This window comes from Callithrix jacchus, chromosome 7, assembly GCF_049354715.1.
Source record: "Callithrix jacchus isolate 240 chromosome 7, calJac240_pri, whole genome shotgun sequence".
Taxonomy (NCBI): Eukaryota; Metazoa; Chordata; class Mammalia; order Primates; family Cebidae; genus Callithrix; species Callithrix jacchus.
Genome location: NC_133508.1, coordinates 96,400,463 through 96,427,535, shown reverse-complemented (window position 1 = coordinate 96,427,535; position 27,073 = coordinate 96,400,463). Strand labels below are relative to the sequence as shown.

The 27,073-nt window shown below is 39.3% G+C and overlaps 1 protein-coding gene and 1 pseudogene across 23 annotated transcripts in view; both read right to left on the bottom strand.

Annotated features, from left to right (window-relative positions):
• FGGY (FGGY carbohydrate kinase domain containing) overlaps window positions 1-27,073 on the bottom strand; it is a 439,267-nt gene that overhangs the window by 385,375 nt on the left and 26,819 nt on the right. For all 23 annotated transcript variants that reach the window (XR_008472954.2, XM_009001341.5, XM_002750883.5 and 20 more), the window contains 2 exons: window positions 13,970-14,081; window positions 5,865-6,016 (listed from right to left, as the gene is read on the bottom strand). Coding sequence is in view for 22 of the 23 variants with exons in the window: in XM_009001341.5 (XP_008999589.2) it covers window positions 5,865-6,016; window positions 13,970-14,081 (264 nt within the window). In the remaining variant the exon portion in view is untranslated. The remainder of the gene's footprint in view (window positions 1-5,864; window positions 6,017-13,969; window positions 14,082-27,073) is intronic.
• On the bottom strand, window positions 6,036-13,957 carry LOC108592610 (lysosomal-associated transmembrane protein 4B pseudogene; annotated as a pseudogene).

The window sequence follows — 27,073 nt, the reverse complement described above, 5'->3', positions numbered from 1 at the left end:
TGACTCTGAAAATATGTTCTGCACTCTTCTATTCCCTATTTTCTATGACTGTCTCTAGAAACCTTGATGATGGTTTCTAAAATTTTCCTTAGTAAAACAGGAAAAACATACCACTCATTATGGCCAGCTCCATGAAATAAAATATTTTAGTCTTTAAAATTATCTCAAACAGTGATATTACTGAAATGCCCATCAGTAGAAACAAGCAGTTTCATTAAACACAGTGATAATAAAAATTAAAGTACTATTTGAGTATCTACTACAGAAACCACTTTACAAATATCTCACTCACTCATAACTCCACAAGACTGATATTTTTGTCCTCATTTTATAGCTTAGCACACTGAGACTCCGAGAAGTTGATTTTAGCTTGTCTAAGATCCTACAATTGGTAAGTGGTACAGAAAGATTTAAATGCAAGTGTGTTTGGCTCCAAATCCTGTACTTTTTTGTAGAGATTTGTGTTATATCTCCAAAGTTCCTCAATATCTTATATTAGCTCTACTGCTAAGACCTGAGGAACACAGTTGAATAACAAAGACAATAACTAAGAAAGACTAGTTTCCACCATACTGCCATCTATTTAAATGGTGTTATTTCAAGGAAATCAACTTATGTTGCCTATCTTTCATGAAGTTTCAAGACTAGACTAAGGTTTAGGGTAGAGAAAAGATGTTATTATAAAATCAAGAAGAGCGACAAAATAAGGCCAAATAAGGCATTAAAAATTAGCTCTCATATTATAGAAAGGACTACAAGAACCAGGGTTCCCTGACCTGCAGCAGGGTTTTCTTTTCAACAGTTGCTAGTGCAAAGCGATCAAGTGACAGCTTCCACAGCTAGCAGGAAGTTATCAAACTACCTCTCTAGCCATACAAACCTCTAGGTTTCCCCAAAGAATCTCAACTAGAGAATCATTTCCTCATTTTCCCAGTATGCTATCAGGAGAACAGAAGCATGGGGGCACAGACAGGGAAGAGAGGAGCAGCAAGTATATTTCTTGAACCCATCAACTGAACCCATCAACAAAATCCTGTGACATTCCAGACAGCTGGTTCCAGAACTTTGGAATAAGCAACGAAAATCTCAAACTATAAAATGATTAGCTTTCTGCACTGCTGACAACAACAAAAGAGGAAATGAGTTAAAAGACAGCTTGGAAGATCTCCATGTAGCCCCTACAAGCCATGCTAATTATCTCCCAGTAACACTGAGCTGTCAGGATCCACATCAGCTCTCCAACTCTCTCAACCTTCCTCAGTCTGCACCTTGTTACCCTACAATGTTTCATGTTTATAAAGATAGGAGACCCCGGCTGCTCAAGCCTGACAGAACTTAATTTACATTTGGCCTTCATTAAGATGAGAGTCAGAATCATTGAGACCAAATGGAAAAGCCAGACTGCTGGGGGTTATGAAAAATTCAAATGGCATTTTTCCTTTTATCTGACAACTCTGATTAAGGAGACAAACGTCAACCTAAAACACATAAACTTTAAATGAAAAGGACATGATTAAATTCCGTATTTCCAGGACTAGGACCCAGGTGACTTTGCCCAAGAGCTATCGTGGTCCTAGTACATCTCAAGATAGATAAAACCCCAAATATTGCCCAACCCCTTCTGACATCTGACTCTAGGCTAAGGACAGGGATAAAATAAATGACAGCAATAATAAAGTGAGTGGTCAGCTCTGACTCACTCCTCACAACCAATCAGTCTCAATGTCCTATTGATATTATTCTCTAAAGATTTCTAGAACCCATCTCCTTCCATCCCACAGTGCCTAATTCAGGTCTCGTTAGTTATCCCTGGAGTACTGCAACAGCCCCTTATTGAGTTACTGAGTCATTCAAATTATTCAGAATATATGTACTGAGCACCTACTATGCACCAGACATTTGATTAGGGACAGAGACATATCAAAGAACAAGGTGAATATGGTCTCTATTTTCCTGTAGATTACAATGGTTGGAGCAAACATTATATAAATCACCACACAAATTGATGTTGCATTACAATTTATGAAAAATACAATGAAGTAAATTAAGAGTATAATAACAAGGGACTCTGATTTATTTGAGGGTCAGTAAAGGCTTTTTAAGAATGCAAAAATAAAGCTGAGACCTCAATGATAATGAAGAATCAGTGGTGAGTAGAGGGAAGAACACTGTGGGTGGAAAACTCAACATTGTCAAGACCAGAGATCAGCAAACTTTTCATCTGTTGGTCCAGACAGTACACACATATTCTGACTTGCAGGCCATATAGTCTCTGTCTCAACTATTCAACTCTGTCATTGTAGTGTGAAAACAGACATAAACAACACATAAATGGATGAGTGTGGCTGTGTTCCAATAAAACTTTACTTATGGCCACTAAAACTGTAATTTCATATTACCTTCATAAGTCACAAAATATCATCCTTTCGATTCTTTCTTAATCACTTGAAAATGCAACACCGTTTACCTTTTCTCAAGCCATCCAATAACAGGTATAACAGGCAGTAGGCCACATTTGGCCTGGCTGCCATAGTCTGCCAACCTCTAGCCAAGACTCAGGTAGCAAAGAACTGTGTATGTGTAAAGAACTCTGAGTGGATCCCTGTGGATGGGATACAGTGAGATAGGAGGTAAAAGACAAACAGTGGGGGGGGGGGGATGACATCATGCACCATTTTCTAGTTCATGTTTCAGTTTTTTGAATGTATCTAATAGAGCAATGCAAAGCAATCAGAGTGCTATCATCAGGGGAATGAGAAAACTCTAGTTCTTACTCCCACACACATATTCTCTCCAATCTTTACATGTTTGCCAGTTACCTAAGCTGGCCCCTCCCTTGCTTAACAACCATCAACCAATCCCCATCACCAAATAAGCCCTTAATAAGCTGAACTCAGACTATGTACCTGGCCTCATCTCCTGCTATGCTTACTGAAGCACCACAGCTCATGCCCTGGGACTCATCTACCATACCACAGATGAACCAAAGTCTCTCTTCAGAATCTCTTTCCTATCTTGCCTACTAGTCAAAGCCTCCATTCTTATCTTGAGGCTCTTTCAAACTATTTGCCTTCAGGAAGCAAATCCTTTTTCCCAAAGCACTTTGTATACTGCTATATCACAATGCATAGTACATCTGATGGTTCTGTTTTCATGTCACTCCTCCCTCTACCCACCCCATTCCTTATGCTCCCCGACCACCAACCCAAGTGGACTCTGTGCAGTCCATGTCCCCAGTGCCTATCACAGTTGCTGGTTCATAGTTGAGCTCAACACAAATTTCAAAAATTAAAGAATGAATAAAGAGTAAACACATGAAAGCGCAATGAACTTAGAACACAGAACCTCATGCTTTTACTTCAAATGTGCACCTGAGCAGCTCTACTAAAGCTCTCAAACTTCCCTGTGTCTCCCATCATAGATTTAAAAACAAAGGTACCATTTCCTGACTCCCTACAAGGGGATGCTTTTCAGAGTAGGTGAACAGAGCTTTTGGAAGTATAAGTGGTTTCAAAAGTCCCCAGGCCAGCAACATTAGCATCACCTGGGAACTTATGTTAGAAATGCAAATTCTCAATTCTCAGTCCCTATCCTAGGGCTACTGAATCAGAACCTATAGCTCAGCAAGATCTCCAGGTGATTCATTTACACATTAAAGTCTGAGAAGCACTATAGCCTTTTGGTCAGGATTCAAGAAGGTGCTAAAACTGACTTTAGAAATCTCTTTAATTTTGATTTTGCAATCATGTTAAAACCAAATGAATTCTCAGCAAGAATTCCTGTACATGCTTACCAAAACACACCCACACTAGAGGCTTACTCAGAAAATTCTGAAAGAAAATTGATTTTTTTAAAACAAATTAATAGAAGATGCTTTCAGAAGGTCACAAACACTGGCATGTAATTTGGACCTTAACTATTTCCTATGGGATTTATTTAGTGCAGTTTGATCTCGTGTGAGACAGTAAGAATCCTAAGAGGTTCGTGCCAGATAAGCATTTAGATCTCCTAGAATATAGGCTGTAGGTGGCCAGGTGGCAAGTGCTCTAGAAGGCCTTGACACTGAACTAAAGACTTTCGGCCCAATCCTCTTTGTTTAACTCAGTGTAACTCTTCTTTTTGTGCTGCCAAAAAAGGTGATATATCTAACCTGTTTCTTCTCTCTTGCAACAAGTTTAGGCCAAACTGAAGAAGACCACTGCCATCATTCCTGGTCCTACCCCCAAGAGCCATGCTTCACAGAGGGATTTTAGTACTGTATGACATTATGGAATAAGCTGAGATTTGGAGCCTAGTAGACATGGAATTAAATTCTGGCTCTATTACCTGTTTGGAAAAGCCTCCTCAGGATCAGTTTCCCGTGCTGTCTACCAGGCAGAGACTGTTAGGATTAAAATCAACTAATGCCTATACAATTTAAAGCAGGGTGTGGGGGCAGTGCAGAACAGTTCTATATTCCGATTTTGTGTTTCAGTATATCTGAGTCAGGTTTTCACACTGGTTAAGCCAACTCACCCATTTTATAGATGAAAAAAGTGAGGCCTGAGATGAGAAGTGCTTTGACCAAAGCATACAATTGTTGACAGTAGAGTCAGAATTAGATTCTTGAAAACTCCTAAGAAACTCTGTTTTCAAACTCTTAGCAACCACAGATGCCTTTCTGTAGAATAAAACTTACAAAACATATAATATACATGTTTGTAATATATAAAGCAGATAACAAGCCAAGCCTGCTTTGATTGCTGAAGCCCTTCTTTCCTACCACTCTTCTGCCCCGTGATGGCAATCCTTGGGCATCTTCTAAGCACCCTAAGCTTTCCCCATCTCCAGTCACAATCTGAGTAATGGAAGACTCAGCCCACCTGAAATCTCAGAGCCAGTAAATGAATCACAGCAGATCATGCTCATTAGATGGATTCTCTATTTCTTCAGACCACCTAGAAGTTTTCAAGTCCTTGAGGTTTCCTAAAGCACTTGAACTTTCTCACACATCCACCTCTAATGGGAACCATTAAGCTGACACCACCATTCTCCACACTTCATAAAGGAGTCCTAACATCTGGAAATGGAAACCACCTGCAAGTGCTTTGACCAGAGATTGCCACATCATTCAAGGATGAGAAACTCAAGGAAGGGGGGATGAGAAAGAGGTACCATAAGATGTCCACAAGGCCAAATATTAATAAATTGGGGCTAACAGTATACAGAATAGGAAGGGCCTGGTCAGAAGGCATGGACTTATTTCCCACTTCTGCTGCTTTCTCACTGGAATGGCAATTAACCTCTCTGAACTTCAGTAGAAAACTGGATATTAAAAGAATTGATTTTGGATGGCTGGGAACAGTGGTTCACACCTATAATCCCATCACTTTTGCAGGATTGCATGAGGCCAGGAATTAGTAATCAGCCTCACCTACATAGTAAGACCAAGTCTCTACAATAGAAAAACTTTAAAATTTTAAAAACAATTTTGGAGTCAGCCAGTCTTAGGTTCAAATTCCGGTTCGGTCACATATTTGACACTTTGAGTGAGTTGTTTTATCTCTATGAACATTAGGTTTCTTGTCCATAAAACAGACACCCTAAAAAAAAAAGCACCACACACAAAAACACTTCATTGGGTTGTTGACGTTGAAAGAGATAGTGTGTACAATACTTGTCACAATGCCTGGTATGAATTAGGCACACAAAAACAGGTATGATTTAACCGCACTGGAATCAATAAAATGGGATCAACCTTCCTCTGAGTTGCTGAGAAAAATCAAAGGGAATCAATTTCAGCAGGGTGCCTGGTACACACAGATCCACAATAAAAGGGATCCTCTCCTATTGTTGGTGTTTCTTCTTAGACTCTATACACTCACCTCTTTCAGCCACAGAAGCTTCGGGGCCTGCATTTCCACAGACATCACCCCGCCGACGTACTGGAGAACGCTGTGCTTGGTCTCATTGATCCTATTGACCTGACTGACTGCTCGATGATCCAGCCACATAATGACGTTTCGACAGGAATCCCCTAGCAGAAACAAGAGGGAGATGCAGATAGACACACATTCTATTCCTTCTAATTCAAGGGAAAAACTATGGATTTCCAAGACTAAAATGCTATGTACTTTCTATAATTCCATGTATCAAGAATGAGCAAAGTGAAAGGACACCAGCAAGGCTGATGAGTGCACTGTCCCCAGGCCTGGAATTTCCCATCCAGTAATGTGTTCTCTGACCATAACCTTAGAATAAAATGTCTACATTAAAAGCAGAAAAACATCTACTAATTAATTACATTATCATGTATTCTCTCTCAACTTCTTCCCTTCCTTTCTTAACCCTTTTGTTCTAGAAAAGTTTTTCTGGGCATACATTCAGGAAATGAGTCTATGAAATAAGACTAAGACAATACTTTCTCTTTTTTTTCTTTTTAATTGCAAAAGACTTCATTTATAGCAATTTCAATAATAAACCAACAGGAGAGTTGCTGACTTTGGAACATATGAATACACAAAAATCCCTTGCAATTCAGGTAGTCAAGATAATAAGTGCATTCAAGGAAAGCAACCTTCATTTTTCTGAAAACTTTTACATTTTAAAAGGTGACTAGGTGTACTTGGAAGTTCCAAGCAGTAGAATGTACCTTGCAGAGAAAGGAGGAAGAAAACCCTTTTCCATGTTTTCAGGCAAATGTATATCAAATATATCCCAATTCCACTTGATAAAGTCAGTTGGATAAACTCCTTCAACCAGGCTAGGGCAGAATGCTTAGTAAAAGCGGGCCCTGGGTAGGGATGTGAATGCAGGAGAGGAGCACCAGATCCCATGCAGCACCAAACACATCCATCCCACCCTCTAACACAGATGAGGCACGTCACCCCATGTCACCCCACATCCCTGGACCCGGACGCAGGAGAACACTCATCAGATGGTTACTGCTCCCACAGCGTAGTGCTTTATAATCGTCTTAATTTAAGCCATGGAGAAATATCCTTTACCACCAAGTGCAAACTGTTATTGAACTTAAGTCATAAGGGAGGCTATGTGGCAAATTCTTGTAATACATATATAAGGACTTCTATTTACCTAATTAGAACAATGATTGCACAACTGACATTCCTGTTTTCATAAGGTTTTGTTCTCTACACTGGAATGGCTTAAAGTTGTCTACTTTTGGTTTTATTTTACACTTTCAAAATAGAGAGAGTAGAGAGAAAAAAATGTGACTAACTGCCTAACTTTGAAGCCCAGCAGGTACAAGAGTGAAACTTCTCTGACTCTGGGTCCATCAGATTTGGGGAAAGTATCCGTGCCTAGGGAAGGTTATGAAGCCCATTATTCCCCTAATCCTACAGAAAGAATTCTACAGCTCATCTATCACAGTGTTCTAGTAAAGCATATGCTGATAAGTACAGGTTTCAACCCAACATCTAAATTTTTAAAAGTAGCATTTCAACAACAAACAAGCTCAGAGAGAGCTCATCGCAAAAGTGAAATAACAGAACTATTGCTCAGATGTCAAAAAAGTCAAGCTGCTGCCCTCAGCGCCACTCAGGCAGACACATAAAGTGGCGGTGGCTCCTTGGCAGCAACATTCACAGTGGCATCATCATATGGGGTAGCAGCACCGTATCGCCATTGCTGGTCATGTACATCAGGACATCAGAGGAGTTCCTGCCATTGATGTATCAGTAGCAGTTCCCAACACAGCTAATCAAGTAACCCTTAAAAGTGAAGATAATGCTAATAAACAGAAGAATAATAAGGACCAAACAGGTAGGATTCACTGACATGACGTCATTTCTGTAGGGAAAATTAGGAGGCAGTTGTCATAAGTATTCCTGAATGGAGTTTGGATAATAAACAAGCAGTGATTGCAACCAAGGTGTTCAGGGCAAAATCAAAGATCTGGTAACAGAAGAATGGGATAATCCAGGCTGCATGTTGCTTGTATGCTCCGTAAGTAGCCATAGCACATATCAGAGTCATGAGAACAGAAATCGCAATGGTAATGCACACGTAGTTCCATATGGCTGGGGAGGCCTCAGAATCATGGCAGAGGGTGAAAGGCATTTCTTCCATGGCGGTGACAAGAGAGAATCAATACTTTCTCTTTTTAAGGTCTCCCTTAAATATGAATAAATACTTTGATGATATAATACATCTAATAGCTGCACAATGGCATTTAACTGCTTATATACCCACCTTTTTCTGGTCAGTTTAATTAAAATTAGTTCATTTAGGTGGGGTTTTTTTTCCCACCTCATTTGGTTGGCTTGCTTGCTGGAGTGGGAAGCTCATGAGTTTTGGAATTAGGCAGAACTAATGGGGAATGCTAATACTCTAAGTTACAGAAGAAGATATATAATTCAGGAAATTATTATACAAAAGATAATGTACATAAAGGATATGGCAAGTACTTCTCAGAAAGTAGGCCCTCAGGAGGAGTAAAGCATAATGAAGAGAATTTAAAACCAGTGGAAAAGGAGCACTGCCCCCATATCCTGCCTCTACCACCCTGTAGCCCACATAGTAATTCCTTGTCTCTCTCCCCAGCCTCTGTTAATTCATCCTGTACTGATGGGCAAGCCAGAAATCCTTTCACAGCCCTCTGACGCCTCTGATGGCAAAATGTGCAGAACAGCAATAAATATACCTGGGAGATTATTAGGGGAAAGAGAAAAGAAACCCAGCAGTTGCCAAGCCAGTTAACATATTATTTTATTTAACAGCAAAGTAACCACAGCACTACATATCTTGCTAATAGCAAATGTTTGTAATGTGTGTTTATGTGTCTCCCAAACCCTGTGCTAAACATCTTACATATATCGTCTCATTTAATCCCCAAAACAATCCTCTGATATAGGTTTTTAATCCCTGTTTTTCAATGACAGACTCTTGAAAGTGAAGATGAACCCAATGTCTCAAAGCTAGGAAATGCACGAAGTGTGTTTTGGAACTAAAGCTGCACAGAAAATAGATAAATCAATTGGTAAAATGAATAAACTAGTGTTAGACATAGCAAAATGAACAAGGACACCAGGTGAGATACCTTAAAACACAGAGTCAGCCCTCTATGTCTGTGAGTTCTACATCTGTGGATTCAACCAACTGTGGATTGAAAATATATATTTTTTAATGGATGGTTGCATGTGAACAAGTACAGACTTTTTTCTTGCCATTATTCCCTAAATACTATAACAAGTATTTACATAGCATTAGATATTATAAGTAAGCTAGAGATGATTTAAAGTATATGGCAGGATATATATAGGCTATATACAAATATGATGCCATTGTATATGAGGGATTTGAGTATCTGTGGGTTTTCTTCTGAAGGAGGTCCTGGAACCAGTTGTCCTCAGATACAGAGGAATGACTGTATACTGTTTGTTGCTGTGGGTATATATACATATGTAGTAAAAGCACCAAAACAATATGCTTATGAATAGCAACCACAGCAGAATGGCTACCTGCAGGAAATGAAAAGCTGAAGTTACAAATACGCTTTTTTTTTTTTTAAATAAAAGGAGGTGAGGCAAATATGGCAAAATGTCATGTTTATCCTCAGCGGTAGGTACATAGGAAGCTGCTGCTTTCTTTACTCTTCTACATCTTTGAAAAGAATTTTAAAAATTAAACAAAAAAAAAGCCGATGTAAATGTAAGAAGATATCTAAATAAGGTCATGGGCATAACAAGGCAGGGGCTCAGTTGCTGGTTTGCCTAACTGAAAAGATCTCACCTCCCACGGAAGCTCCACAAACAGTAATACTAACTTTAAAAATAGTACAGAGTCCATGGGACCTTCCACAGGCATGTCAAATAATTTTTTGTAAACAGAATGGTTCCACTATATAACAGAACTGCTCAAAGCTCTGGTTCTCAAACCTAGCTGTACATTAGTGTTGCCTTGAGGACTTCTAAAAAACTGATGTCCAGGTCCCATTCCAGAACCACCAATGAATCAGGATGCAGGTGCGTACACATTCATACACCTGTGTGTGTGGGTGGGTGGGTGAATATTGAAGGGGGCAATATCAGAATTGTTTCTTAAATACTGTACAGCACACACCTACAGCTACTTCAATGCAAAAATATCTGTTGCTAAACTTCTGCCTGTAGTAAAGATAGACCAATCAGCTACTACTGTCTCTATATAAAGATGCTCTCAAAAATGTAGTCAGAATACAATGAAAATTGTACAGAATCAATACTGTATTAGAATGAATAATTTCTAATTTTCATTTTAGATAAAAACCAAGAAATTAATCTTTTTTTCAGTTCTTATAGAAAAACACAAGTAAATCAATGGAAAGTTCATTTAATCTTTTATTGAGCATCTACTACATGCCAAGCACAGTGCTGGATGCCAGAATATCAAGAAGAATGTGCCGCAGTTCTGACCTTAAGCAGCATATGTTTGCATGGAGAAAGTGTTTACATTCTGTGTTGATTGCCAGAACAAGAGTACCAGACATGGGAATTGGGAACATGGAGGAGGAGCAGAGAGAAGGCTCTAGTTAGCTGAGCCTGGAGCTGCAAAGAAAGCTTCCAAAAGGCAGGAAAGTGTTTATTTAATTCTTCAAATGACCAGCCACTGGCTAGGCAGGTGAAGGAAGAGTGAGAAAGAGGTTCTACATGATGCAGCAGCATGGGAAGCAGAATGCAAACCCACGAAGATGTGGTCTGTTAAAAGAATTGGAGGTAGAGCAAAATTTGAGCTACCTCACTTTACCTAAGGGCAGATTATTCATCCATGTATTCACTTAATTGATATCTTGCTAAAATACAGGTTTATGTTCACAGAATGTGTTGTAGGCATACATGAGGAGAAAATTTATTATGAATCAGCAAAATATCTAAACATTAGGTTATCTGATGCACAGAGGAGACTAGGTCATAACTCCTTCTCTGTTCCTCTGCCTCCCAGGAGCTCCTATGGCTGAGATGACACAACCAGGGTGAGGCTCTGAGCTTAGTCAGTGGCAGGGGTAGGAGGCATTCAGCAACTGTGCTGCTGTCCAACCCAAGGCTGTTCTGATCTTTCTTTAAGGAAAAAGAGTCAAACAAGGAAAGGCAAGCAAGGAGACTATTTTATCATACAGCAATACTGTATTTACTTAAACTATGGTACTTAATTTATTTGTTTGTAATTTTTTGATTCACGTCTAAAGATGACAATACTTTTGCTGGTCTTATGGGTTTGGTTTTAGGTTATCTGCATGATTAGGGTTATCTGCAATCTTCCTGATCCCTCTCTGGGCTCCTCACAATTACTCCCATTAGCCAATCAATAGTCAGTCACTGCCATGCAGGTAGAAGAAGTCTCTCTCTAAAGAACCTTCAAACCACCTTTATAATTCTAATTTCATTTTCTTTCACAGGATAATCCATTTCAGATAAAAAAATCTAACCTTAATACAATCTGTTGAAAGGCAAGAAACTGATGAAGGGCACCTGCAGCTGGATGCATTTGATGAATGGGTACACTTTAACCTTTTAGGTAGAATAGAGTTATTTCAACACTTATAATTAGAGTGGTAACCTAGCTACCTTTTTAATAGAGGACCTGTTAACAGGAGGCCATTCTACCTACAATGAAGAAAAAAGCATCCAAAGGGGGTACATATTTAAGCAAATTTCACAAGTAACTATCTTCTTCCACTTCAAATGTTCTGTTCCTAATATTTTATTTCTCTGTTAATCTGTGCCCAGTGATTCTCTACATACTATGGTCACTGAGAAGTCCACACTCTAGCTCCACCTCAAGTCAACTGAATACAAATCTTGGGGGTAGGGCTCATGCATTGGCAATGTTTTAAAGATCTCCAGTTGATATTAACACACAGCCAGAGTAAATAAATAAATATGTACTTTAGCAGATCAGATGATACAAAATCCTTGAAGCAGGATTCTTAATATCTAAAATCCTACCTAAAATCAGGCTCTCTAACACGACTCTTGTTCTTAATGGAATTAAGTCCCCCACCTAACTCTGCCCCAACACCACCCACTTCATACCAATTGCTCTCCAAGCTTTTAATTTCTGAGACATGACTTCTGGCCTTTACTTCGCCTCTAAATCTCACTATCAGTAGTAAGAGACAACTGATCTATGGCATCCCCAACAGACAATCACCTGACTTTTACTTAAATAAAGCCCACAAAAGACATGCTGACAGCCTCCCAAAATGGCCAGGTCCATGGCTGGCCACATCTCGTAATTAGTGAATGCTTGCTGCTAGAGAGCTGAGGTCTGCCTCTTCACCACCCATGTTTGGTTTCTGCTTCCTGAAAAGGCTCAGAGCAAGGCTGTCCTGTCCTGGGCCACGACAGTGCCAACTGAGACAATTTATGGCCACAAAGATTAAGAACCATCCTGATTCATCTTTGAAGACCCAACATTTGATAAGACAGGGCTTGGCACACAGAAGGTGTTAATACATGTGGCAAGAAGAGAGAAAGAGAGAGAGAGAGAGAGAGAGAGAGAGAGAGAGAGAGAGAGAGAGAGAAAGTGTGTGTGTGTGTGTGTGTGTGTGTGTGTGTGTGTGTGTGTAAAACGGTCATTACCACTCTGCTCTAATCCTTCATCTATTTGCATCCCTTTTCAGCACATAGTGATTATCATTATTTATAGTAATCACTCATAGTGAAAAGGGATGCAAATAGATGATCATTTATAGTCATTATAATTATAATAATCACTTTCATACATTAGGTCCACAGAAGTGACCGGAACATTCTCTTAACTTAAAAAAATTCATCATCTGCTGGAAGAAACTTTTCTGAGTATTTTAGGTATCAATCTCTCACTAAATTGTCACAGCAAAGCTACTGATTCATTATTCAAATTCTTTCAGAGAAGAAAACTGAGAAACACAGAGTTAAGTGACTTGCCCAAGGTGTCACAGCTAAACAACAGCAGAGCTACAATCAGAGTCCCTGCTTAACTCTAATTCCACTGGGTACCAATGCACCCTACTATCTCACAGCCAACAGTTAAGAAAGATGCTGCTGCAATAGCGTCCACAACTAAGGGTTCTCAAACAGAATCTAGCCCAAAATATGTTTGCAATGTCTATCTTGGCAATAGCTAACTGGCAATGCCTAGAGCTAGCCCCACTCTTCAAATGGAGCATGCAATTTCCAATGCAATGCAGGCTCCACTGTTCTCTAACGTCTTCTGCTTATTACAAGGTTAATTATCAGTTGAAATTTATCTTCACACATGTGCAGTTGTTTTTCTCAAATCTGGCCTATTACTCATTTACATTAACTGTCTGACTAATGTATTAATTATTACATTAATGTATTAATAGACTTTTGGGTTTGTAATCCTAGTACTAGTTTTACTGGCTAAAATTCCCCAGAAGGGACAACTTTATCTGCTGTGAAAAATCTCTTACAATGGACCCAAGTGGCACTTGACATTTGAAACAGCTCATTTCTGTACTCACAATCTCTATTACGACACCATGCAATGTGAATGTCTTTTGGTCTGGTTATTGAAAATAGAGAGGCCATCTGCTTCTAGTTTCTAGTGTCACATGGCCCTGTCTACCATGTTCCATTTCCTTTCAAAGCACTTGATTCATCCACTCAAATAAGCATGGAATAGGAGCTTCATATACAATGAAACTGCAAGCACTGACACTCTCTTCCCAGAAAACATCAAAACCACCTGTGTGTTTCACGGTTTCTCACTCCTGGCTAACAATCTCATGTCCTTCCTTGACCAGGCTCTGTACTGTGGCTCTAGAGTTTTATAAAGCCAAGTCCCCCCAATCCAGCCTCAGTACCACCTCACTCATACCAACTGCTCTCCAAGCTTTTGACATCTGCAGCATGATATGTGTCACCTCATTCTACCTCTAAATCTATCAGCAGCAAGAGATGCCTGCCCTCCTGTTCCACTTGTGTCCATTGGATTAATCAGCCAAGTCTCCCACCACAGGGAAAAGGAAGAGACATAGTCTTACCTTCATGGTTGACCGGTAAAGGGTGAAACTGCTTATCCAAAACAACCAGAGAACACGTGGCATCAAACCCAAGTCCTCGAATTTGGTTTAAATCAATCCCTTGTACAACTTTCTGTTTTAAAAACAAACAAAAACATGAAGTAAAACACCACAGTCTTAAAAGATTGAAGACAGTTACAACTAGAAGGAAGGAATGATAGAATTGAAAATAATCTTTATAACATAAAACAGATAAAAGTATAGTATCACTAGAATATCAAGAAATCCTATAAATAAGAAAAAAGAGCCAATCTAATTAGAAATTAAAGCCAGGCATGAAGGCTTATACCTGCAATCCCAGCACTTTGGGAGGCTGAGGTGGGCTGGATTACCTGAGGTCAGGAGTTAAAGACCACCCTGGCCAACATGGTAAAATGCTGTCTCTACTAAAGACACAAAAGTTAGCTGGGTGGTGTGCTCCTGTAATCCCAGCTACTTGGGAGGCTGAGGAAGAATTGCTTGAACCTGAGAGACTGAGGTTGCAGTGAGCTGAGAGCACGCCCTTGCACTCCAGCCTAGGTGACGAGAGTGAAACTCTGTCTCAAAAATAAAATAAAATTTAAATTTAAATTTAAAAATTGGAAATTAAGCCAAGGAATAAAAAGTCGCTTCATAAAATAAAAAGAAATGGTCAAAGAGCATATGAGAAGAATCCCAACTCCGATTAGATAAGTAGAAACAAAAAGATACCAAACTATTTGCTTTTTGTATTGGCAAAAATATAAAAGATTAATAGTACAGGCTGTTACTGCTGATCTAAAATGCTTGTGATCAAAAGCATTTCAGATTTCAGAATTTTTCAGATTTTAGAATATTTGCATATACATAATGAGATATCTTGAGGATGAAACCCAAGTCTAAACACAAAATTCATTCATGTTTCATATATATCTTACACATGTGGCCTGAAGGTAATTTTATACAATATATTTAACAATTCTGTTGATGAAACAAAGTTTGTGTACAATGAACAATCAGAAAACAAAAATGTTACTGGCTTAGCCATCCATGTGTAGTGTCCCAATGCCACTCAAAAAGTTTTGAATTATGGTGCATTTTAGATTCTGAATTTTCAGAGTAGGGTTGTTTAACCTATATATAGCAGTGGCAATACATGCAGAAGTGGACCTTCTTGGAGATTATTCTAACAATGTAATTATTGAGAACAAATTCTGGAGAATAATTTGACATCTATTAAAATTGAAAATGTATGTATCTTATTAGCACAAGCAAGTAGAGTTAGATATAGAAGAAGGCTAGCTCCAGCACTGCTCAGAATATATTTTAAAAGTGCAACAACTATTTTTTATTAAATAAATTATGGCACATCTATAAAATGAAATGCTATACAGAATTTTTTTTTAAAGAGGTAGAGAGGCAACTTCTGGGTATGGTACTACGAAGAAGTCAAAAATCCTCTTAGCAAAATAAAACTATCAAACTGGACAAAATCATCAAAAACCACCATTTTGGGTTTATGGAAATTGACCAAAGCCATGTAAAAAATTGAGAAGCATCTTTTAAAAAAAAAATCCAATTTTTGCTTAAAACATTCCCATTAAAAAAAAAAAACTACAGGTCCAAATGCTTCACTGGGGAATTTTATCAAACATTTAAGGAAGACACAGTACCAATCCTACACAAACTTGTTTAAAATACATTGAAGAAGGAAAAACTTTCCAACAAATGTTACATAGCCAGTATTACCCTGACCAAAGCCAAGCAAAGACATAAGAAAAGGAAACTACAGACTAATATTTATCATGAACACAGTAAAAATCCTTAACAAAATATTAACAAACCGAATCTGGCAGCATATAAAACTTGCCTTTATATATAGTGACTATGTGGAGTCATCCCAGGAATGCAAGAGTTGTTTAATATACATTAATTAATTAATGTAATATGCGTGTTAACAGACCAAAGTACAAACACCAAATGATCATTTCAACAGATGCAGAAAAAGAACTGAATGCTCCAAATATAATACTCAATAAACCAGAAATAGAAAAGAGCTTTTACAACCTGAAAAGGAGCATCTACAAAATACTACAGTTAACATCATACTTAATGGTAACATGAATGCTTTCCCCCATCAGAAATAAAGCAAGAATGTTCACTTTCACCACTTCTATTCAAACTTATACTTGGGCTTCTAGCCATTGCTAGAAAAAGTAAATTAAAAGTATACAGATTAGAAAAGAAGTTAAAGTGTCTTTCTCTGCAGATGACATGATCTCATATGCAGAAAATCCTAAAGAATCTCAAAACTAAAAACATGAACTAATAAGCAATTTTAGTAAGATGACAGGATGCAAGACTAACATATAAATATCAACTGGACTTCTACATAATAGCAACTAAGAGATTAAAAATAAAATTAAGAAAATCCCATTCACAATAGTATCAAAAAGTGAAATACTCAGTGTGATGTTCAATATTAGGTATCAACTGGACTGAATTGAGGGATGCCTAGCTGGTTAGTGAAACACTGTTTCTGAGTGTGTCTGTGAGGGTGTTTCCAGAGGAGACTGATATGTGAGTCAGTGGACTGGGAGAGGAAGAGCCACCTTTGATGTGAGTGGACACCATCTAATCAGTTATGGGTACGATTAGAACAAACCAGGTGGAACAAGGGAGATACTCAGATTGCTTAACTTCCTCCCTCTCTCCCTTTGCAGTGAGGTCCCTTTTCTCCTCCTACCCTTAGATATCAGACTCCAGGTTCATCTTCCTTTGGACTCTGGGACTTGCACTAGCACCCTGCCCAAGGCTCTCAGGCCTTCATCCTCAGACTCACTCAGGATTGAACTGTTGGGCTTCCCTGGTTTCAAGGTTTTTGAACTTGAATTGAGGCACACTACTGGCAATCCCCAGTTTATAGATGACCTATTGTGGAACTTCATATTTGTAATCATGTGAGCCAATTCTCCCATATGTATACACATACACACACACACACACACACACACACACACACACACACACACACACATGTATGTATATAATTCATATTATTAATAGTGGTTGCCCCTGAGGGTGGAATTGCAGTTGGAGGATACAGATTTTACACTTGTCTGTATAATTTTTTAAGTTGTAGAGTAATAGACATCAATTAATTCTATTTCTTTTTATTTTTGTTTCTATGGTTTCCTTTATAGAGAAACAACCTTTTAAATCCCACAAAAGTTAACCTGAAAATGTTCATTCTCATTTAGTGAAATTCACCTTAAAATAGATAATTATTCTTTTTTTCTGTTTGGAAATACCAGACTTATATTTTAGAATCCAATTTCTTTTTTTTTTTTTTTTTTTTTTTTTTTGAGACGGAGTTTCGCTCTTGTCACCCAGGCTGGAGTGCAATGGCGCGATCTCGGTTCACCACAACCTCCACCTCCTGGGTTCAGGCAATCCTCCTGCCTCAGCCTCCCGAGTAGCTGGGATTACAGGCAAGTGCCACCATGTCCAGCTAATTTTTTGTATTTGAGTAGAGACAGGGTTTCACCATGTTGACCAGGATGGTCTCGATCTCTTGACCTTGTGATCCACCCGCCTCGGCCTCCCAAAGTGCTGGGATTACAGGCTTGAGCCACCGCGCCCAGCCTTAGAATCCAATTTCTTACTATTTAACATGTTCCTCAAACAAGAGCTCCACATAATTATTACAAATGTCCAACAAAGAAAAGCAGTAATATTTTCAAGTAATATTAATAAAGTGCTACCATATATTGAACATCTACTATATGCCATGTGTTTGACACATAGTATTTAATCCTTACAAAGCCCTCCAAAAGAAACAATACTTGTTTTTCACGAAAATCAAGTGGGGCCAGGCATGTTGGCTCACACCTGTAATCCCAACACTTTGGGAGGCCAACAGGGGTGGCAGGCGCCTATCGTCCCAGGTACCCGGGAGGCTGAGGCAAGATAACTGCTTGAACCTGGGAGGCAGAGGTTGTGGTGAGCAGAGACTGCACTACTGCACTCCAGCCTGGGCGACAGAGTGAGACTGTCTCAAAGAAAAAAATCACACACACACAAGTGGATAATTGGGGAGGGAAACGGTGAGCGACAGGCAAAGAGAGGTTAAGGAACTTGCACTTGTCACACAGCCAGAAGATTGCAGAGCCAGAATTTAAACTTGGAGACTCTGTTCTTTCTATTATACCATACTGCCCACCTCTGTCATCAGAAAATGTCCTATTGCCCAAGAGACTCATCCTGTGAAAAGGACATGTAATCTAGAGGAGAACATTTGCTACTGACCCATATGAGACTTCTGGGAGTGCCTTGCCCCACAGTACCAGGTGAATACTCTATATGCCTTCACCACACTAATCAATCTAGACTTAGAGAGTGAGGGCCAAACCCATTCCCTGACAGGCAGCATGGCCTCATGACAACAAGTCACAAACACTTGAATTCAAATCCTATCTCTGTCACCCTGGCTATGTGACTGAAGGCAAGTTATACAATTTTAGCCATTGCAACTCCTCTCTTGCCTTGCTGGTTCATGTTTCTATAGCATTTACAGGTATGGCTATTCCTGCCTAGAATGCCCTTAAAACTTGGCTTGGAAATCACTGGATAGTGGTTAAAATCAGTGGCTTGGGAGTAGACTTCCTGAGTCTGACATCTGTTTCTGCCATTTCCTAATTATGAAACTGTGAAGTCAGGTAAGCCGCTTCCTTGACAGTACAAAACTAGTACCTATACCTGCATCTCCTAATGATATGAGAAATCAGCAAAATAAGGTGTGATGAGCTCAACATCTGGCATCAGTGCACAAGAAGTAGCAGTTTATATTAGAGAAAATTCGTTGCTTCAAATCTTCCCACATGGGATACCAATCAATCGATCAATCAGCCCTAACTTCTACTTGCTATGTAGCCCAATTGGCCTCTGTGCCCAGAAAGTGCATGCCTGACTTGGGTAAGCCCATCTCAAACAGGCCTGCAGTTAGTCAAAAGAGAACTTGGGTGAGAAAATGTAAATGACTCAAACTCCACACCACAAGGCAGTTTGGGAACAGAAACAAATACAGGATGTGGTGTCCAAAGAGTTTCCTTCTGGTGCCAACTCCACCACTTGTGGGTCAGGTAATCCTGCACTAACTTCATCAACTTTCTGAGCCTCAGTTTCCTGAGTGAGAGATATCTACCAAGTAAGAATCAAAAGGCTTTGAATGGGATCAATGGGGTTTGAAATTACTTTGAAACCAGTAAACCTTAGAGAAAATGGGATAGGAAACACACTCAATGCCTTATTGTGTTCATGGAATGTTTTTATGTACAAAGCACAGCATGCTTGCTCTCTGTGTCAAGTAAGCACATATAAAAATGTCAAGCAAAAAGAATAGGAATAGAAAAAAAATTGTATAGCCTCCAATCTTTTCTAAGAATCATGGTGGAAGTAACCTAGTAGGAGCAAGGAAAATATTTTCCTCAATCTATTTTATGAATCCCCTCTACAGGCATACAGAGTGCTCAACATTACAATCATGGCCTTCAGTCACAAAGACTCAGTGTCTCTATCTTTAAAACAGAGACCTCTCATAAGAAACTGGAAGAGTAATTATGGCATGTATTTAAACCTGATCTGGCTAGGTAGCCACTATTATTTCCCCAGCCTTATAAGGAAATGCCTTATGATCATGCTCATCCATAGCTGAGGAACACCCCCATTCCCAACCCCTCACCCCACATCGTCTAAACCATCTTAGAAAGACGACTGTCAGGGTCACGCTACCTTAGGGCTTGACCTGGTGACCTAAGGATTCTTTTTTATATTCTTATTAATGGAAGAAGAAAGCAGCCTAGTAAGCTCATTCTAACAGCTCAGTATTAAGAGAATTTCCCTGGCTAGAGAGAAAGCACATTGCTCTTCTAAAGAATTTCCAGAGAAGGAGATTTCTGCAACCTCATTTGGTAACCTGGTCCATGTCTAACAACTGTCAACTTGTAGCCATGGGGCAGTAAACAAACATTTGGGGAGGGGATTCTGTATCACTTTGTTCTTATTGTGGGAACTGGTTCAATCCTGCATGTGTTTTAAATCAGCAAGATCTGCCATACTGGGTGGGGAGATGGTGTTTCTTAGAAACCCTCCAAACTGAGAACTGGAGGGTCAGATGCATACCTGGTTTTATCTTTAGCTCTATTTCAAGCAAGAGTCAATGCCTGGGGCCTCATGGACAGAATCCAGCTTGCAGTAGAGTTCTGAGTGGCTGGTACTGTATTCTTTTAAATCTTGATTTGAATGCCTTTTCAGCTTTGGAGGCATACATAGAGTTATGAAATCACCAGTTCCCTCAGGCTCCATCACTACCTGTTGCCTACACAATTCACTCACTCACTTAGCTGTCAGTCCTTAGTGAAAATAACCAAGCCTCTTCTAGGGTCAGGCTGATCAGGCTTTTCTAGGTATTGGAAAAACAATGGAGAGAAAAAGTTTTTTTAAACCTTGCTCTTTTGGAGATAAAATTTTAATAGGGACAGACAATAGCCAATAAATCAAATAAATTACATTGTGTAGATACAGTATACTAGAAAGTGATTAGTCAGAGGGATCAGGAATGCAAGGAGGAGGTAGTTCCTGCAAGTGAGATTGGAGGATACACCTGAAGGACATGAGGAGTGGACTTCATGGAAATCTGGGGAAGAGCATTCCAGGCAGGGGAACAGCAAGCACAGAGGTCCTGGGAGGGGGAACAGCAAGAAGACAAATAAAGCTAATGTTGGGGTATGCATTACCTGGAAGGCCCTTGAAGGCAATCAATTTTGTAAAAGCTACTCTAGTGACCAGTGAAGTAAAGAGACCCAGTCCTAATCCTTTACCTACATAGCATCCTAGCTTAGGTATGGTATTTCCAGTTGATAAGGAGGAAATAGAGGCCAAACACTTTCATTTATGTCAGTGACCCCAACATTTTGCCAAGAATAGAAACTCAAATAGCGTCTACCTCCTTTCTCTCCCTTGTCACCGAGTCATTAGGTCTTCCTTCCCAAAGCCTCTCAGTCTCAGCCCTCCTATTCATTCCTCTGCCAATAATCTAATCTAGCCATTTATTATTAAAAATATTATTAAGCACCTATATGTGCCAGACACAGAGAACATATCCTGAAAAAGAGAGATGTGGTCCCAGTCTTCCCAGAGTTTATAGTTTAAAAAAAAAATCTCAGCCTCTGAGACTCCTCAGGATGTCTGACTCCTGACATCCTTAAATTTAGTTTCTCTCTGCCAGCCATTCTGAATCTATTGCAAGACTGGTCAATCTCAAACTCAGGATGATCCCAGAGGAGCTCCCCATTGGCCTGAGCCAGCTGTCCCAGCTACCCCTCTATCATCAGTTCCAGCCTCCCTTTCCCTCTTCCTATTGGAAACCATGTATTCTGGGCAGGTGCAGTGGCTCACACCTGTGATCCCAGCACTTTGGGAGGCTAAAGCAAGTGGATCATGAAATCAAGAGAGCAAGAATATCCTGGCTAACATGGTGAAATCCCATCTCTACTAAATGTACAAAAAATTAGCTGGGCACGGTGGTATGTGCCTGTAGTCCCAGCTACTCAGGAGGCTGAGGCAGGAGAATCACTTGAACCCAGGAGGCGGAAGTTGCAATGAGCAGAGATCTCACCACTGGACTCCAGCATGGGCAACAAAGCAAGACTCCATCTCACTCTCTCTCTCTCTTTCTCACACACACACACCCAACCATCTATTCTAGCCAGGACTGAATCCTTGACATTCCCATCTCAGTGCTTCTGACCACTCTATTTCTCCAGTTATGAATGTCTTCTCTTAGAGTTTAAGAGTCACTTTTTGCCCTACATTCTTTCTCAAGTTTTCTTCAGTGGGTATGAGTAGGGAGGTCTCAATTTTTTTTTTTTTTTAGATGGAATTTCACTCTGTCACCCACACTGGAGTGCAATGGCATCATCTTGGCTCACTGCAACCTCTGCCTCCCAGATTCAAGTGATCCTTGTGCCTCAGACTCCTTAGTAGCTGGGATTACAGGCTCCCGCCACCACGCCCAACTAATTTTTGTATTTTTAGTAGAGACAGGGTTTCACCATGTTGGCCAGGATAGTCTCTAACTCCTGACCTCGTGATCTGCCCACCTGGACCTCCCAAATGCCCTCAATTTCTTTTGGCCCTTCAATTTTTTAAATTTCATTTTATGTTATTTTATTCTTGATTTATGGAATGATTTTATTATTTGATATCAAAAATGAGTGATTCATGAACCACATGGAGTTTTATGAAAGAAGAGTATAAGGAACCGTGAAAACATTTAATAAGTGTAATAAGACTTAGTTGGAGGTAGTATTGGTAGAGAAAATGCTCCTTCCTTGAAGAACTGACTTTTGAATTAAGATTTGGGCATCAATATCCAATGAAACTTTCTACAATAATGAAGTTATTATATACGTGCACTGTTCAGTATAGTAGCCACCATGTGGCTACTCCATGTGGCTACTAAGCACTTGACATTTGCTGGAGCAAAAGAGAAATTGAATGTTTAATCATATTTAATTGTAATACTGTAAATTTAAATAGCATTGTGGGTCCAGCAACTACTGTATTGCATAGCCTAGGTCTAAGGATGAACAAGAGTTAGATTTGCTGGTGGAAGGTAGGAAGGGCACGTAGCCAGAAGAAAGAATCTGGGTAAAAATTCTGAGGCTAGAGGGAGCACTGCATGTTTGAGGACATGACAGAAGGAAGGTATGGCTGGAATGCAGAGAGCCAGGAGAAGCATCATGAGATGAGCCAGGAATGCAAGTTGAGACAGATCATGCAGGGCCCTGAAGGCCATGTTAAGGATTCTGAGTTCTATCTTGTCTCCACAGGCATACCTCATATTATCACACTTTATTTTATTGCACTTTGCAGATACCGCATTTTTTACAAATTGAAGATCTGTGTCAACCCTGCAGCGAGGAAGTCTATTGCTGTCATTTTCCAACAGCATGTGCTCACTTCATTAGCATTTTTAGCAATAAAGTGTTTTTTTAATTAAGGTATGTATTTTTTAGACATAATGCTATTGTACACTCAATAGACTGCAGTACAGCATACAAAACATTTATGTGTGCTAGGGAAGCAAAAAATTCATGTGACTTCCTGTATTGAGATATTTGCTTTGTTGCAGTGGTCTGGAACTGAAACTGCAGTTTGAGGTATGCCTCGGGCATATCTGGTATTGCTGTGCTTTGCTTTACTGCATTTTTCAGATTTTTTTTGTTTTTTACAAATTGAAGGTACGGAGCAATTCTGCAAGGAGCAAGTCTGTCGGTGTCATTTTTCCAATAGCACATGTCACCTCGTGTCTGTGTCACATTCTGGTAATTCTTAACAGTATCTCAAACTTTTTCATTGCTATCTGCTATGGAAATCCTTGATGTTACTAATTACAATTGTTTTGGGGCACCACAAACTGCACGCATGTAAGATGGGCAAACTTAATAGATAAATGTGATGTGTGTTCTGACTGCTCCACGGACTAGCTATTCCCCATCTCTCTCCTTCTCATTAGGCCTCCTTACTCCATGAAACACAACAACTTTGAAATTAGGCAAATTAATAACCCTACAATGGTCTCTGAATGTTCAAGTGGAAGAAAGAGTCATAGTCTCTCACTTTAAATGTAAAGCTAGAAATGATTAAGCTTAGTGAGGAAGGTGTGGGGAAAGCCAAGACCGGCAAAAAGGTAGGCCTCTTGCACCAATTAGTCAAGCTGTGAATGCAAAACAAAGTTCAAAAAGAAAACTAAAAGCGCTACTCCAGTGAACACCTGAATAAGAAAGTGAAACAGTCTTATTGCTGATATGGAGAAAATTTGAATGATTTAGATAGAAGATCAAACCAGCTACAACACTCCTTTAAGTAAAAGCCTAATCCAGAGCGTAGTCCTAACTCTTCAATTCTTTAACATCTGAGAGAGGTGAGAAAGCTACAGAAGAAAAAGTTTGGAGCTAGTGTAAGTTGGTTCAGGAGGTTTAAGGAAACAAGCTATTTTCATAACATAAAAGCACAAGTTGAAGCAGCAAGTACTGATGTAGAAACAGCAGCAGGTTATACAGGTGATATGGGTAAGACAATCAGTGAAGGTGTCTACAGTAAACGCCACATTTTCAAGGCAGGCAAAACAGCCTTATATTGGAAGAAGATACCATCTAGGATTTTCACATCTAGAGACAAAAAGTCAAGGCCTGGCTTCAAAGCTTCAAAGGACAAGGTGACTCTCTTGTTAGGAGCAAAGGCAGCTGGTGACTTAAATTGAAGCCAGTGCTCATTTACCATTCCAAAAATCCTAGGGCTCTTAAGAATTATGACTGTCTGTGCTCTAGAAATGGAACAACAAAGGCTGGATGATAACATGTCTATTTGCAGCATGGTTTACTGAATATTTTAAGCCTGCTGTTGAGACTTACTGCTCAAAGAAAAGAGATTCCTTTCAAAGTGTTACTGCTCACTGACAATGCAGCTAGTCACCCCAGAGCTCTGATGAAGTTGTACAAGGAGATGAATGTTGTTCTCATACCTGCTAACACAACATCCATTCTGCAGCCCATAGATCAAGGAGTAATTTCAGCTTTCAAGTATTATTATTTAAGAATTACATTTTGTAAGGCTATAGCTGCCATAGATAGTGATTCCTCTAATGGATCTAGACAAACTAAAATGAAAACCTTCTGGAAAGGATTCACCACTCTAGATGCCATTAAGAATATTTGTGATTCATGGGAGGTCAAAATTGCAACATTAACAGGAATTTGGAAGAGGTTAATTCCAACCCTCATGAATGACTTTCAGTGGTTCAAGACTTAAGTGGAGGAAGTTATTGCAGATGTAGTGGAAATACCAAGTGAACTAGAATTAGAAGTGTACCCTGAAGATGAAACTGAATTGCTCTAATCTCATGATAAAATATGAATAGATGTGGAGTTGCTTTTGTGGATGAACAAAGGAAATGATTTCTTGAGATGGAATCTACTTCTGATGAAGATGCTATGAACAATGTTAAAATGACACAAACGATTTAGAATATTATATAAACTTAGTTGATAAGGCTAAGGACAGAGAGAACCCACTCCAATTTCGAAAGAGGCCCTGCCATGGACAAGATGCTATCAAACAACATTGCATGCTACAAGAGAAATCTTCTGTGAAAGAAAGAGTCAATCAGTGCAGCAAACCTTATTGTTGGCTTATTTTAAAAAATTGCCACAGCCACTTAATCTTCAGCAACCACCACCCTAATTAGCCAGCAGCCATCAACATCAAGGTAAACTCTCCAACAGGAAAAAGACTACAACTCACGGAAGGATGTGATGATCATTAACATAGTTTTTGGCAAATTTAAAAAATTAAGTTATGTACTTTTTTTTTAGACTAATGCTATTGCACACTTAATAAACTTCAATATAAACATAATTTTTATATGCACTGAGAAATTCAAAATTTCATGTGAGCTTTATTGTGATATTCGCCTCATTATGGTGGTCTGGAACTGAACTTACCATTATGCCTATAGTAGTGTGATGGCAGATGTTAAAGGGTTGTAAGCAAAAGAGTGACATGATCAGTGAGCACTAGAGGGGAAAAAAAACCCACTTCAAATGCAAAAATAAAGAAAAGAAAAATGAATATGAAGGCATGAGTTAGGTTATTAGAATAATATTCCGTGCAAAATATAGAGGTATATGGTGCCAGAGACAGAGAGAATGCATAGGTTTGACCTGTCTGAGTTCTGCCTTATCACATACCACCTGGGTGACCTGGGGAAAATCACTACTCTGGTCCTCAGTTTTTCAAATGGAAATGGAAATAACAACCCCTTCCCTACTTACCGTGCAACGGCAATCAAATGAAAATGAAGGTGCGCTGTGAACTATAATGATTCTAGGAATATAAGAGGTTAACATTATTGCTCAATACTACATGTGGCTACTCTTTCTTCTGTCCTCCTCCCCACAACCATTACTTATATAGATAATACCAAGAGAGAAAAAATGGTACTTTACTGGCTGTATATGTGTTGTTTATTTTTACCATACAATTAAGCTGTTTCATCTTTAAAAGCAGCAGGCTTCTTGTATAACTCTCCTCTATATGCTCCAGTGCTTAGCAAAGAGCATAGCACATAGTAGGTGCTCAATAAAGGTCTGCAGACTAAATGAAAGAATGATACTCAACAAACACTTGTTGGCTAAATGATTCCTCCAGCTTATCTTCTCCTTCTTCCTAATAGTAGTATGAATCATGCACTAATTTGAAATGTTCTCACCATTTTGGAATGATTAAGATTTGTGGCTCCATAAAGGAACCTTTAAAATCATGGACTGTGTGTAACCTCTATGAGTCGTGAGTTTCCATAAAACCTCTTAGGTATGCTGGGTATCAGCTCAACAAAACCTGTCAAATTTAGGGGATGTGGGAAGGAAGACAGAAAGGAACATTTGGAGCCATCTCACCAGGGTCCTGGTCTTATCTCTAATACTTGTTAGTTTCAGAGCCTCAATTTCCTCATATTTCAAATAGGAAGAATAATTGTCCTTCCTGCCCCACAATGACACTGAAACAAGATAAGGAATGCTAGATTGGATTTTGTCTTTGTTTTTAGCTCTAAGTAACATTCATTCAACAGCCATTAATTGAGTGCCTAATTTGTGCCAGGCAATATATTAGATACTAGAGACACAAAGGTGAATCTCTCTAAGAGCTCAGCTCATAGTTTAAAAGGGGCTAAATAAGCCAACAAATAAAGTGCAAAGACAAGGAGTTGATAATGATCTGGGTGAAGATAGTGGGTTCTGGGCAGTAGGAGGGGCTTCTCACCCTCCCTTTCTTCTGACTATCAGAAGTCATGGAGGAAGATACTCAGGAGGACAGGAATATTTAAGCTTACTTTGTAAGGAAGGAGTTGGGAAGGTGAGGAATGTAAGAGAATAGTATTCCAGACAATGTAAATGACCGAGATGTATCATTCATTTATGTACTCAACAAACATTAATTGAGTACCTTATAAGCAACGAATTCTAGAGAAATATAGATGAACTAGAT